Below are 16,620 nucleotides of genomic sequence, written 5' to 3' on the forward strand. Positions count from 1 at the left end.
GCCAGAAGGGGCATTAGGGAGGAGTAAACTGAGATCACAAAACGAGCACCCGATCCCCCTTCCACTGTAGAGTACTGCGAAATCCATCATCGGAATGTCTTCCCTATAAAACAAGGCTGTGCCCGTAGAAAGTTCGGAAGCTACATTAAAAAAGAATGAGAACCCAGGAATGGAAAATTGGTCGAATAAGACTTCCTGTAAAAAAACAACATCTGCCCCAAATTGATATATAAACCATCGCAAAGCGGCGAGCCGAAGCTCAGGACATATTTTGTTAATATTCAGAGTAAGAAATGTGTATGCTTGCATGGAACTTCAACCCAGAAAGAAGAACAAAGAACGGTAGAGATCCGTCAGTTGACGGAGCAACATACGAGTAACCACACGAGAATCGTTCACCGAACCAGAGAGGGAAGAACTACGAAACAGAACCCTTATCTTCCCACTGCTTTTTCTTCGGCCGTGACGCTGCGCTCTGTGGCTGTTTACGGGTTCTACTGCGACTCCGCGGCGCCGACGCTGCCGCGTTCGCTGGCGTGGGAGCATCATGTAGGTATTCCGTTTCAGATTGCGAGGGAGAGGCCTCTACATCCAACTCGTCCGCAGGCATAGGTTCAAGGAGGGACGGTCCGTGAATAACAACGGGATCCACTGGCACTTCAGAATCAATCAGTTGTTTCATGGGAGAAGGCTGTGACCCAGAGGGGGCGACAGAAGTCGCAGAAGGGGGATAGGAAACAGAGTCGACAGGATAAATGTCCGAGAACACCGGAGAAGAAACGTGGGAACCGGAAGCAGGTTCTTTCACGGGCGTCTCCGAAGGGGCGTCCTGGACAACAGGAACAACGGAAGATGTAAAGGTGTCAGGGATCTTCTGCACAGGCGTGAAAGCACCTGTGGCGTCCTCATCCACGATTTCAGACTCAGAAAGGGAGTCCTTTACTAGAGGCCCATCGGAAGGGCGAGCCAATGGTGAAGGTTCATCTGCCGCATCATCCTGTGTTCGGCGACGCTTCTTGTGAGAAATCATGGCGGGCATATCGAAATTAACGGCATCAACATCCCGACGCGGGTACAGCGGGGGAAAATCACGGGCGTTGTCGGTCAACGGATCACTGCGTCCCTCAGTAACAGGGAGCGATTCAGTCTGAGATACCTGCGGGAGATCAGCTAAGGCCAATTTTTTTACGGTGTTCGTATGTAGGTTTTAGTACCACCACAGGCCGCAGACAGTTAGTAGGGAAATGACCGGTTTGGTTACAATTATATGTTCCTTCTTGGTCACTGTATGTAATATGGATCCTATAACCATATACCTGTAGATGAGAAGGAATATGTTTTTTGCCCACCATTTCCAGCGACCGAATACCACTATAGACCTGTAACTGGTGCTGAGCAGACCAGCGTTTCTTTCGAAAATGACGTATTTCCCAATAAAGAAGCAAAACGGGCCTCAGAAAACAGTTGTCTACCTCGGGCGGAAGGTTAAACACCCGGACATTCGTATACATCACTTCTGCATTTGCCAAGAGAACCATACTAGTGGAACCATCACGGTGCATAAAGGGTACCTGAGAACTGTGGCAGGAAAGTATCCTATCAACCTGGAGCGTGTCCTGAAACTTAACAAAAACACCTATAATTCGCTGTCATAATATGCAGTATGCACCTGACCAGTACTGACTTTAATTGCTTCGAGTAACCAGTTATGTATCTCCAAAGAACCGGGCTGGACGTGACGCATGGATTTGGCGAAGGTGGAGCTGACAGTACCTGCATGGGGAGTTTTCGTGGGATCGATGGTGGACATCACGGCGGGAGACGACGCCGCGACAGGAAGGGCCGCACGAACACCAAACACTAGCAGACACGACACTAAACGGACACAAGGAAAACACGGAGCGCTACGGCAGAGACGGAACTAATAGCACAACCTAGTAGTCCGACACGCGAAGCGGGAAAGTGACCACTCAGCTATCGGGGGCTGACATTTGTGAAGTTGAATTATATACATGAGCTACGTAATAGAAAAAAATTATGTTTTATTTAAAAAAACCGTAACTCATCGCTGTAACGATCTGGAAAATAACTGAATACACTTTGTAGCTAACTTTACAGAGTGAATAACTTTCCTTACAATTATCTACCTAAATAAATATTGCATTCCCTTATTATTTTGTACGTTACAGATAAGAACACCTAATCTGAAACTCCCTTTCTGTGCCACTGTCGTCCACAGCTTGAAACGAGTTCCATTCTTCAATCTGTGGCAAGAAAAGAAATGCTTTAGTGGGAGAATTTATTGTTTGTATGAAAGACGCAAAACATCTTTTTTTTCAAAACGTCCGTACCTTACAATAAAAAACGTAGATGTAAGGGTTGAAGATTACTGTAGTGGAGAACAGACTTACAACCTAAAACCTAGGTCTTACAAAATTAAATTTTGGTGAATGAAGCCTAAAACGCGTTTCGTTTAGTGTATACCACATACAAAGTACCACCATGAACCTGCAGTTCCGTTAATTAAAATTGTAAATAAACTATTTTCATAACTCTGCAGAAAGAGAAGCGATTCTTACGTTTACCTTATCTACATAAATATTCCTTTCGCTCATGAGTCTGCAGATATAGAGAAAAACATATTATCTGAAACACCCTGCAGAAAAGAACTGACTTTGTTGCATACTTCACAGTACTGAACGCTTGCTTTCGAGACAGACAAGTAATCCACCAAGAAAACCTATATATTACACAGGTGATAGCACTCACTCTCAAATTTGATTTACGGCAGTTAGATTCAATTAATTAGTACAGAGACACTAAATCCTTCATTCATAACCAAGTGCAGTGTAGGAGAAAGCCACATTTAATATACAGGTGGAAGTTTCTAGACGCATGTTTGTGTGTTGTCCTATTTAGGTACCGAGTCGTACTGCTGTAGTACGTTTGATGACGGTTGTAGAACATAAAATGTGAAATGAGTACTCAATCTGAAGCGAAAGAGGCACTACATCCTCAACATGTGCCCATCCTAGACTGTAATTGCTGTAGCTACAGGCCCACAAGAGCTTGCACAATCTATGGTACCCAGAATAGTTCGCTTGTTTATGTTATTCAACAGCCTCGTGAAACGTTTAACCTCTATTTCTCGAAAACACTTGACAAGTGCTTCATACTGGGAGAGCCTATGTGTGTACTTCAACCGTGTGGAATTCGAGCAAAATCAATGACTTGTGTGTATATGCATCACTTATCAGTGCTGAGATTCATGGAACCGTGATTACTCGAACAGTTGTTAGGAAACTCAGCTTCCATTTCCCAGCATTTACGCCTAAGACACATATCTCACCATGAAACCCCTGTCGATGCTGTACGTTGCTTAAGGTGACGACTGTGGAACTTTTGAAAATCAATTCAATCACGCAGGAGAGCCACCTGCAGTAGAGTAACCCAAACTAACAATAGGTAAACAAAATGTGACAGACAGACTGCAGAAAAAACAACAGATCAAGACAAGGACAGACAACCTTGATTACAAGAAGGCATAACCTGAAGCCTTGATGACAACGAGGACAAGAGCAGCAGAGAGACAAGTCAAAGATGTGTCCAGAGAGAGTAACTGGATGCCAAGCAGGGTAGTTATCAAGCAGTCATAGTACAGCAAAGATAGATCCGACAATATTAAGCATGATCATTGAACTGACGAAGTGAGTGCTGGGCAGCCACCTATATACTGGCTGCACAGTCTGCTGTTTTCCACTGTACTCAGGTTGCTAGATGGTGGTGATCTCCCCATGTTATGACAGCACTGCATGGCTATCGTGCCCCCTAATGGCTGCCTAAGCAGGTATCCTCTGGTGGGGATTCTAGTCTTAGTATTAAATGAATAGCCCAATTAGTGGAGATTGTGGATGACCACTTTGTGAAAATTCACCATGTGTACAACTTTCAGCCTGTGTCAATTGTGGAGATGATCACCATACACAATCCCAGACTGAAATGTGCTACCTTAATTAATGAATATAAAATCTAGGAACTTAGTCTCCATCAACCCACCCCCCTTTCTTTAAAGCCCAAAAAAGGGTGACCACTTACATCCTATAAGAATTCTGGTTACACTGGAGGCACCGGATCTTCCTCCACCAGCAGGCCCAGAACCCATGTTTGTAGATGTTGGCCCGCATCTCGTGGTCGTGCGGTAGCATTCTCACTTCCCACGCCCGGGTTCCCGGGTTCGATTCCCGGCGGGGTCAGGGATTTTCTCTGCCTCGTGATGGCTGGGTGTTGTGTGCTGTCCTTAGGTTAGTTAGGTTTAAGTAGTTCTAAGTTCTAGGGGACTTATGACCACAGCAGTTGAGTCCCATAGTGCTCAGAGCCATTTGAACCATTTTTTTGTAGATGTTGCTCCACCCATTTAGGTGACAGACAGTGATCCTGGAGAATGATCATTCTTCTTGGCCCTGTCAAGCCTAAGTAGGCTACTCTGAACATGATAATGCAATGGAACAGCAATGGATGTTACTGTCACCTACTAGAACTACTACAGCTATGGAATCTTGCAGTATGTACTGTTTCCCTAAAAACACACTTCACTAATGACTGTTCTCCAACCCTTCAATGTTACCATGCCTTATGTCAGAATCATAGCAGCATGGATTAGATCTATGAGGGGTTTGTACATTGGTTTACACAGGAGTTGTCAATGAGTGGATTCCCCTCTTTACCACATTGCAAGCAATATCATTGTGTCTGTGAACAATTTTAATTTTGTTCTGTGCCCAATACACATTTTTGGTTGCCAGCCCAGCAGTCTCTTTCCCCAGTCTACTGGCTTTGCTACAATGATTGCTACATGATGAACCAGTGATAATTACCACTTTCTGAAGATCCTGTCATTTCTTTGCCACTACTAACTAACTAACCAACTTACTACTTGATGGATCATTTTACGTGTTGGCCTCTTGTTAGGGAAAACTGGCAATTGCACCTATGCCATACCTTTCGTCCCCTCCCCGACATTTTGCATCAACTAGGTTGTGAGAAACATATCTGGTGTGATAATTCAAGCTGCTGGAAATGCTGTCCCCCTTTGTATTGACCCCCTCCAATAACGAACAGTGCTGTGTAGGACAAAAGACATTGCAAGTGCGTATTCGGAGTGATCAAAGCCCCTGCAACATCTCAGGTGAAGTATTTCACAGACTGCCCTCATCACTTTGAAGCAGATGTATGCAAGGGTGCAATAGATAATTAAATTGAATAAAAGGGAATGTTGGGAGCAGTATACCTCTTTTTTTGGTATGTATGTCATCTCATCTCAGATGACCAATTAGCTTCACCAACAGGCTCTGCAAACTATTTTAAAGGATGGTAGTCTAATTATTATGCTGGGTTCTCGAGTCACAGAGCCTTTGATTCTCTTATCAGTGGGATTTCTGAGAGGGATGATCCACAACAGACCATCTGGTTAGGGTAGAAACAGCAAACCTACTACATTTATTTTTCATGGCAGGTCCTCACGGCAGTTGTTTTAGAGCTACATTAAGCTTACTACACCATTTAGCACTATCAGATTTTACTTACCTGCCATGACTGGAGATATGGAGGCTACCTTCTGATTCTTATTTTTGAATTTATATCGATCAAACCCTTTTCGATTAGGGTTGGTACATTGCTCAGCTACCACATGTCCAAAAAACAGTGCCCCTTGAGCTCCTTACTAAATGCTATGTTCTTCCTTATAGCCATCAATGCGACAGTGAACATTGTTGGACCAGTGGCTAACCCCACACTGTATTTTGACAATTTTGCATTTGGTAAACTTCCTAATACACAACTGCACTTGAATGGCAGCTGCTGGGACCCAAGCTGCTGGGCGTTTTACCAAGGATTCCAATTTTCTCCCATAAAACATGATCAACCATTTTTCATTGTGCTACAGTTCATCATGTCCCGGAACTCTACTTGGATACCTAGCACTCAGACATTGTTATTCAGCCGGATATTTGGGACTCCTCTTATTTAAAAAGTTGACATAGTTACCCCATATTCGTGAGTTAAAAATGAATGTTTTATGTAGTCTGTCACCTCATCCACACCTCTTGGGGTTGCCTATTGTGCTATGATGCTATTCTGCTCTGTATTTACCAGGTCCTGATATTGTCCCAAGTAGACAATGGTTGCCACGTTAATGGCTCAATGGAACCACCAATTTTGAAGTTACTGAACCCAATACATCAATGTAGATTAAGACTGGCCACTCACATCATCTGGACTAGTCCCACAGACTTTCTCATTCTGGAAGTAGAGATCATAGATTTTCAGTTCCTATGATGCCACATCTTCATCATTTATACAATCACCATACAACAATTTCCTAATCATCCATCAAATTAAATTCTTTTTTCATACAGTGGGTGACAAAATTCAATGCTGGGACCATGTGTTTTTATGGTGGAGCTGATAGCCATTAATAGAGCTTTACAATTTATTTATCAAACCTCCCATTATTGATCAATGCTACTCTGGTCACCCTGTGATATCTGCTAGTCATGCTCTTCTCTCTGACCTTAGCAATACTACCTGCTCAGTTGCCTTCCACTGGGTCCAAAGTCATGTGGGTATCCCATGAAATGAACTGGGCAGCCATTTGACTATAAGTGATTACTTGTCCAATCACCTCTGACAATCCCAGGCATAGACTTACAGGTGCCTCTAACAACTCCACTGACTTGGATATGGAACACCATCTGGTGGACTATTGCCCTCTCTAATGAACTACATACTATAAAGGAGAATCTTGTTGCATGGCAGCCCGTATTCCATTTCTCCCAGAAGGAATCCATTGTCCTATGTCACCTTCACATCAGTCACATCAGATTAACACATAGTTTTGTCTTTTATGAGGAACCACCTCCACATTGTGGTTTCAGAGCCCTATAGCTCACATCTGGTGAGATGCCACCTCCTCTGGATCTCTAGAACAAGCATTACCTTCTGCCTTTTTGGCCTCTAATGTTAGCAAACAAAGTATGAGAAGTTAAGTGGTTATTTGTTTTCACCCAGAAAGTGATTCATATTCTGAGATAAAATGATTTAAACTGCTTTATTTATCTATTTTTTGGGATAGAGGGGGATCATTGTTTTGGCTTTGTGGTGACTCACTCCACAAGCTGGAATGGGACATCCTCAACACCATTTACTACATTAGCCACACTGTTCATCCCTCTTGTAATCTTCTTTCAATTATTTTTGATGCTGTTACCCCATTTATCTGTAGCACCATATTTTACTCTTTTAGAAATGCCTCTTCACATAGTATCCTGAGGAAGGCCAGGTTTTAAGGATTGTTTGTACTTCATCTTAACTGATGATGAAAGGACAATGGAACAGGCTTTTATGGTTCCATCAAGAGAAGATGTTAACACTTCGACTATATCAGATCAGGGGCAAGACAATTGTGGGATAGTGTCTCCCATCACATGTTGAGCCCTAGAGGATACTTAACAGCACTTACATCCTCACTGACCTGACTACTTCCTTCACTTTACTTTATTGTTTCAGTCCCACCAACATCCATTATATATTTTGCATTTTCAATATTACGGACTTCCTCTCCACCCAGCCAGAAAAATTATTTATTCCAATACTGTCATAGCTTTTCCAAAGTTGTGCAGGATGTGACCCTCACTGCAGATGAGGCCCCTACAGTCCACATTTGCTCTCTGGCCTGCAGACCCACCTGACCCATATACTTTTATGCCTCATACAGTTAATTCCTATCCTTGGCATCAATACTGCTTTCAATGCTTCAATTCTACCACTCCTAGATACTATCACAGTTTGATCAGATTTCTGAATGATGTCACTAAATCCAGAAGGACTGTCACATGAACAAGAGACTGATGACTAGGCTGTTTAGTCCTTTAAACCCTCAACCAACAAATCAATCTTCCTCAACTTACCTGTAATACATAATTAATTCAGAATATCAAGAAGACATACATCAATATACCATGACAAATGAAAACTTATCTCAGGTTGGGATTTTAACCTGAACAATATGCTTAACCGTTTGGCTGTTTAAGTATTCCCATTAGACCAAACTAAAGTTTACATTATCATTGATGTTTTCATCTATTAATTTCACCTCAGTGGATTTAATTCAGGTGATGCGTATCTGTATGACAGTGTGAACCAGTGTCCTCCACCAAATCAGCACCCCATTGTTTTCTCATGTACTCCATAGGGGAACTTCCAATTGTAGTGTTCCTGAGCAACAGAAGGAAAGATCAATGACAATGAAAAACTAATTCAGGGCTGAAAGCAAGCTAAAAAAGCTTCATGTTTGCAAGGATTTGAGTTGCAGTCTAGCACAAAGTTTATGTCATGTCACATTTATTATATTGCAGGTGTACCTATTCTGACCAGTTTTTGTTAATATCATTTCATGTCATTGCATCTTGATTACTTTCATACAAAACTACTTCACTCATTTCATTCCAGTGAATTTATTTCATTTCAGATTAATGTATGCAATTTTCATGCCTTTCTATATCAAGGACGACTCAATAAACATCTATAATTCTCCCTCTCAACCTCATTTTCCACTCTATTTGGTGAGATAAGGTGTTCAAGGCCTGCAAATAGAAAGGCACTAATGGCATACTTAGCCAATACTCTTTCATATTTCAGAATTTATGCTCCACTGGGGAAAATACTTATACATTCATTGAGTGCAAAATACTTTTGAACCAAAATAATTACAGTAGCGTCTTCTGTGCCAAATGAAAGGCATTTTACCATTTCTGTAATGAGTTTCTATTAAAAAACTACATTTTTATCGTATGCATGGTTCAATAGAAGACTGCTTCACTTCTTACTTAAGCAACAAGTAGCAAGTTACACCATGCTGTTGAAGATATTCACGAAGTCTCAATAACTCAGCTAACACCTATCCTTGATCTAGAATAATGATCCATCATTTTATATGATTAGTATTCAAAGGAATTACAGGCCTTCCCTGGAAGCATTTGTTAATTGAAATCAATGGGAAAAGTTGACGATTTGTACCTGATTTCCCACTGAGTTCAATCAGTAGCCACTCACAGCCAAGGTCTGTAATTCCTTTGTGTATTAGTACATAGTGGCTGCTTGATCAAAAATGGTCTCTGGTCTTTCAGACATGTCTGAAAGAACAGACAGCATGTATTAAACCAAGAGACAGAACTGCCCCATTTTTCAGCTGATGCAAGTATTACTCTTAACCAATATTGATCCCATGTGTTTCAAACAACAGATCAGCTTCATGGTTTAAAAGTAATATTAATTACAGAAGGGCCAAACATGACCATATCCATCAAAATAAACATTATCCATTTTACCGTACTGAGCCAAATTATGAATGATTAATGGAAAGCATAACACTGTGTATTTAATTTACAATTATGATGTTGAATGGGATTTTCACTCTGCAGCAGAGTGTGCACTGATATGAAACTTCCTGGCAGGTTAAAACTGTGTTCCGGACTGAGACTTTATCTCGGGACCTTTCCTTTCACGAGCAAGTGCTCTAATAACTGAGCTACCCAAGCACAACTCACACCCTGTCCTCACAGCTTTACTCCTGCCAGTACCTTGCCTCCTACCATCCAAACTTTGCAGAAGCTCTCCTGCGAAGCTTCCAGAACTAGCACTCCTGAAAGAAAGGATATTGCAAAATGGCTCTGAGCACTATGGGACTTAACATCTGAGTTCATCAGTCCCCTAGAACTTAGAACTACGTAAACCTAACTAACCTAAGGACATCACACACATCCATGCCTGAGGCAGGATTCGAACCTGCGACAGTAGCGGTCGCGCGGTTCCAGACTGAAGTGCCTAGAACCACTCGGCCACACGTGCTGGGCAAAGGATATCGCAGAGACATGGCTTAGCCACAGCCTGGGGGATGTTTCCTGAGTGAGATTTTCACTCTGCAGTGGAGTGTACGCTGATATGAAACTTCCTGGCAGGTTAAAACTGTGTACCAGACTGAGACTGAAACTCTGGACCTTCGCCTTTTGCGGCAAGTGCTCTACCAACTGAGCTACCCAAATATGACTCACATCCCATCCTCGCAGTCTTGGTCTGGCACACAGCTTTAACCTGCTAGGAAGTTTCAATTATGATGTTGCTCTATCAAGAAAAAAAGAATATATGGTAACATTACCAAATTAAGAATTTTGAAATGTATTTGAAATCTGTAAATCACCTATTTTTCAAAGTAAAGTGGGTTAGCAGTATTTAATAGTTTCGCACAGATGGGATACTTTTAACATGGTTGCAGCCAACTACAAGTTATCTTGTACCTGATGAAGTGTTTGCTGGCACCTGATTTGAGTATCAGCATGAAGTTCAAAATGAAAACCTTAATAGCAGGTACATGCAATTTACTGGTTTTAGGCATCAGGGACAAGTATAGTAAAACATCTGGGCATGGTGGAACAGAATTTTTATTTTCACAATTAGGATAAACTAACAGAAAAACCCATACAAAAGTTCATACAATTATTTTAACTTTAGACGTAAAATGAATACTTTGTGTCACTAATGGTAAAAAATAAAGTTTTTTATTGATGATATGTCTTGAAGCATTCTTCCATGCAAAAGGCCAGCATTGCTTCACAAATAGGACAAAAGTACCATGATTCATAGCATTTCTTTTGTTGTGTGCACACTCTGCATGGATTTGTTGGCCACGCACTTTCTTTGGGATGTCTGGCGTCCTATCCCCAATCGATACTTGAATAAATTTTGTTCTCTAAAAGTTACAGAGTTGATTCTCTTCCTGAAGTTTGATTATAAAACCCCTGGACATTGTGCAGACAAATTTGCATTACATGTAGACCAAGCTTTTATGGCCATTTAATAGCTTTTCGCAGTGCTGAATAATATAACGGCATTTGATCTGACTGATCAGCACCTTTCATGCCATTGTTGTAGTCTCTGACTACGTCTGATTTCAACGGAACTTCACTACTTCTATAATGTACTTCCACCATTTTGTCATGTTGTAGAAATTAGAAATGGTCATGAATTCCCTGTTGTCTTTCTGTTCACAAAACAAAATATTGCAATTTCTTTTCCACACCAACCGACCCTTTTCCAATTACATAATAAGTAATAATTTTGGATTTTTCTTCCTGGTGTTATGTAATGTTCCACACACATAGGTTTTGTAAGTCAACAACAATTTGTAAGTGATACAGAATTGCAAAACTATCCATATGGAGCACATATCCTTTGTTCAAGAAAGCTTCCATCAGGTGTAAAACAACTTCAGATGCATGACCCATCTCAGCCTTCTCCTGTGTCTTGCCACACAACATTTTTATTTTGTGAACTACAAGGTTAGATTCACAAAGTTAAAAAGTTGTATAGCATACTTGTGTTTCTTGTTTCTGATATACTGCCTGAAAAACAGACAGCTGGACCACAATACAATTCATTTCTCAATGCAGAGATTCTTGTCAGGAATGTAATTATTGCTCATGATGCTGCTGAAATGATATAAAACTGGTCTAATTTTGTAGAGTTGGCCATTAGATTGCAATGAGTGGTCTGACAAGTGTAGACATCTCAATATAAGCTGAAATCTGTTTCTACTCATAACATATTTCCATAATCTGACATTGTAACAAGGATGTGTACTGCAGTAACATTCTGTTCATGAAAAGCAATAAGGTCCCATGTGTGGCATGTAATCCACCACTCCCTCACATCATTTGATTTGCTGATTGCCACTGACTTTACAATAAATTCTTTTAATAAACATCAGGAGGAGTAAGATTTACAATTAACTTTTTTACTTATCTTCTTTTCTCATAGTTGGCTCCAGGTCTTCATGTCCAGGGTTTGATTCTTGAAGCTGAAATTTTTTTTTATATAGGTTCTCGTGGTTCCAACTGACATGATAACTACTGAAGAATTGACTGTTTTTATGTGGATTTTTATTCTTTCACATTTTTCTAGATCACACTGTCTTTACAAATTCCACTACAAAATCGAAAATTACATTGTTTTTGTCAAACATAAAAAATATGTTTGATCACATCAGAGGCATGCCCACTACCAATACATTCTGCAAAACTAACAATACTCCAACAAGTTTACAAACTTTCTTGACAAATGACTTTCTGTTATTTTATATTATTATTTTATAAATGAATTCAGAAATAAATTTAATAAATGTCATCCAATTGCACAATTAATAATAGGAATTTTAAATGTGCCAGTTATTTTGTAATTTCTAATGTTCCTACAATAAAAGTAATTTTAACAGTACATGCAGAGTTAGTATATATCAATTGTAACAATGAAAATAAAGTAATTTCTTTTTACTGATTATAGGTTGAAATATACCACATTGAGTAAATAATCATATGAAATTCTTTTAGAAAAACAGGTGAGATAATATTAACTTCTTTAAAAAGCAGAAAGTGTTTTTGGTATCAATAACTTCTGCTGAAGAAAATTAATGTTAGAGGAGAATGTCCCTTGACAGGCAACAGACCCAGAAATACTTTCATTTCCACAACATCTGTATCCATCCATTGTGAGATCCTGGTTGACCTTCTCCTCCCAGAGTTTTTTGCTTCCTGGTTCACATGAAGATTGTTTCTTGAAACAATGACATTGGGGGCTCTTTGGGGAAAAAATAAATCAAAAAGGGCATTGATGCCAAAATTTTCTGAGTCTAATATCAGTGCAACATTGTCATTGAGTGCAAATACTGATGGATCTTGAGGAATGTCAGTACACTTGTCACTGTTATTTGAAGTGCTGCTACTGGGTCAACCTGTTCAGCTTCTTCATTGCACTCACTGTTGTCTGCATCTGAATCTTCACATAAACGTTTAACTGAAGATGATTCATGGAGACCCGCCACTCAAGATTTCATTCATAAACTCTTCCCATTCTACGTCACTCATGCTAGCTGTTCAAGTTCTACATCACTCAGTTTCCTCTTATTAATAGCCATTTCATGAGAAAAATTGAATACAGATAATGATAAATATCACTGAGCTATGTACAATGAAGACTGCACAACTACCGATGCAGTTACAACAAAGATCTGGCTGATTTTTTTTTTTTATACAAATGGACTACAAATGAGATGCCTATTCACTATGTACAAAATTCTTAATACAACTTCTGGGAGCAGTTTACTGATTTTGGCTGCAGTAGTCAATGTGTTAAGCTTTGTGAAAACATTGCTCATACAGATTTGTTCTTCAAAAAATAACCCACATATAGATAAGGTAGAGTTCTAACAATGAGTTATAAACAAGGTAGAAAACATTCAGTTATTGGGTGTACATAATAATGAAAACTTAAACTGCAAAAGACATATTAAAAATTTTGCACATTTTTTTCCATAAGAATAACAAAGAAGTTTTACTACATAAAATCTGTAAATTATAATATTTTGGATACAAATTTTGTGGATATTGTTAAGGATTATATTTTGGGCAACATCTAACTTAAGTGGAATGTGCACATTGTTTTACAAAAGACATTTACATGTTACAGGTATCTGTTCAAGCAGTTGGAAATATTAATAACACAGGGAAGATCCGCTTAATGGCAAGCTGAAAAAGAGAGAGTTAGATAGAGCTGATATAAAGTGCACATGTTAAACCCTTTCCTGCAAATATATCTCTCTTCTTCATACCTGCCCTGTGTTACAGATGACGTGTCACCGATCTCATCTGTACTAAGATCGCAGGACCACAAGGTGCATATTTGCTTCCACCACCCCTGAGTGGAATGCATAAGTTCTAACAAATGTGCACCAACCTGCAGCCTTCTATAGTTGTTGTCCCCTGTGTAGAAAATTAATCCATTATCTTGAGGCTGTAAGAAACTCTTAGTGAGGAAATGTTGTTTTAGAAATGATTATTTCCAATCTGTTAGTTTACATGGGATGCCACACAAGAAACTGCACAATTACATTCCTTTTTAGACTCACAAATGATTTTTATTCTTCAGAAAATTAATGAATTGCATATTTCCATAATTAGTATCACACTGGTCTCAACTGTTGTCCAAATAACCATACATCATTAATAAAGTCACAACTAACCTTTACCACATCAGACAACATGTCTGTCTTCCAACACTGCCCAACCAGCTCTGATTTACAAACTAGACACTGCTAACTAAGTCTTAACTGATACCATGGCAAACAAATTGTCCGTCCTCTGAGACTGCCGAACGAGCTCTTACCTTGCAGCTGAACCACTTCGCCCACCAACCAAGTTAGGCACAATCCAAAGATCACTGAAGTGCTTTTCATTTTGCAGTTGACTGTTATTTTGCTAGTAATTAATACTTGTGAAATAAAGGAATGATAGCACATTATTGAGAGATGTTTTAATTAGAAATTCAAGTAAATACGCTGTTTAATTTTTTAAATACTGTTAATAGAAGTTTATCATTTTGGTGTCCAAGTTCCAAATGCAGCAGCCAATCATGGAGAAGGACCACAATTTAGGCAGTCTTTCTCACGATACCTATTACGTACCAATCATCTGTCATTGGTACCTCACACCACATTATGTCATATAGCCACAGCCAACTTCTCAACTGCTCTAACAAGAGCTTCTTGTAGCTATGGATGTCAGTCGGTGAGGCCTTGCATGAAGTCAGCATTCCAAAATATCACCAAGGTGTTCTATAGGATTCAGGTCAGGACTTTGCTAAGCCAAGTCTATTACAGGGACATTATTGTCATGTAATCACTTTGCCACAGGCCATGCATTATGAACAGGTGCTCGATCATGTTGAATAATACAGTAGCGACATCCAAATGGCTCTTCAAAAGTGGGAAGCAAGAAGGTGCTTAAGACAGCAAGGTAGGCCTGTGCTGTGATAGTGCCTAACAAGGGGTCAAGCTCCCTCCATGAAAAACACGACCACACCATAACACCACCACATCCGAATTTCACTGTTGGCACTACACATGCTAGTATATGACATTCACTGGGTATTCGCTATACCCACACCCTGCCATCGTATCACCACATTGTGTAACATGATTCATCACTCCAAACAACAGTTTTCCACTGTGCAATTGTCCAATGTTTATGCTCGTTACGACAAGCGAGGTGTTGTTTGGAATTTACCAGAATATGTGTGGTTTGTGAGCAGCTGCTCAACAATGAAATCCAAGTTTTCTCCTAACTGTCATAGTACTTGCAATGGATCCTAATGCAGTTTGGAATTCCTGTGTGATGGTCTGGATAGATGTCTGTCTATTACACATTATGACCCTCTTGAACTGTCGGCAGCCTCTGCCAGTCGACAGCCAGTGTCGGCCAGTACGCTTTTGTGCTGAACTTGTCCCTTCACATTTCCACTTCACTATCACATCAGAAACAATGGACCTAGCGATGTTTAGGAGTGTGGAAATCACGCATAAAGATATGTGACACAAATGACACACAATCACCTGACCACATTCAAAATCTGTAAGTTCCACAGAGCGCCCCATTCTGCCCTCTCACAATCTCTAATGACTACTGAGGTCACTGATATGCAGTATCTGGCAGTAGGTGGCAGCACAAGGCACCTAATATGAAAAACATATGTTTTTGTGGGTGTCTGGATACTTTTGATCACATAGTGTAAATATAATCAATAAGACTCATAACTAAGTAAATCATTAATTAACTGTTAGGTAAAGGATACATGAGTAATACCAGTGGTATGCAGGCTGATTTACTTTCTCCTGTCATTTTTTTTAAAATTCTGTTTATATGCTGAGAAACAATTTTTTCCAGAATTAGTGATTCATTTATCTGAGCTAATGAATCCTTTATTTTCACGGTTGCTTGTGACCAGACTATAAATACTGCATACTCAGCTGTCATATAACAGTAGCTAAAACCTGTCAAAGTATTGTTACTCCTTTATGAACTGGATGGAAACCTGAAATCTTTGTGATGTGCATTACTCTATTTTCTGAGAACATTTTAATAGTCCATAGAAAATAGGGAAAGGTACATGGGAAGAAAAGAGAGACTGAGAAAAGGTGAGATGGTCTTGCAAGAGTTTGAGAGCATGTGATAGCAGATTGCCAAAAGTAAACAAACAAAAGTAAATTAAAAACGTACAAATACAAAAATAAGAGTAAATAAATATGAAAGAAGGTACACTATAAAATGACAGAGTGACAAAATAGAGCTAACTTTTTCTTCTTCTTTGTTTTTGTGATCTTATCCCACGTCTTCATGGAGCCAGTATGTTATTCTCACTTAGGCAATGTTAATGCTAGAATATGACTGGATGTCCTTCCTGTTGCCACCCCTTCCCTCAGGATGGAATGTGTGTAATCCATCTGTCTATCTCTTGTATTAGTGGAACTAGAGATGAATATGAGCACCAGCCCAGTATTCACTTAGCTGGACTGGGGAAATTGCCTAAAATAACATATCCAGTCTGGCCAGCACATTGGGCCTCATCAGTAATCTGCCAGGCTAGTTTAATCTGGATCCAGTGTGCCTACCCAAACCCCAGAGGCGTCATGCTATGCACTCAGCAGATAAAAGTGAGTAGACAGTGGAAAAAATAAAGTTA

The 16,620-nt window shown here is 39.9% G+C and overlaps 1 protein-coding gene across 1 annotated transcript in view; it reads right to left on the reverse strand.

Annotated features, from left to right (window-relative positions):
• Nucleotides 1–418: 418 nt before the first annotated feature.
• The window catches only part of LOC126470813 (cell surface glycoprotein 1-like), a 37,390-nt gene continuing 21,188 nt past the window's right edge, over nt 419–16,620 (reverse strand). The window contains exon 2 of the mRNA XM_050098825.1: nt 419–1,156. Within this exon, the coding sequence (XP_049954782.1) occupies nt 419–1,156 (738 nt within the window). The remainder of the gene's footprint in view (nt 1,157–16,620) is intronic.

Source organism: Schistocerca serialis, chromosome 3 (assembly GCF_023864345.2).
Source record: "Schistocerca serialis cubense isolate TAMUIC-IGC-003099 chromosome 3, iqSchSeri2.2, whole genome shotgun sequence".
Lineage (NCBI taxonomy): Eukaryota > Metazoa > Arthropoda > Insecta > Orthoptera > Acrididae > Schistocerca > Schistocerca serialis.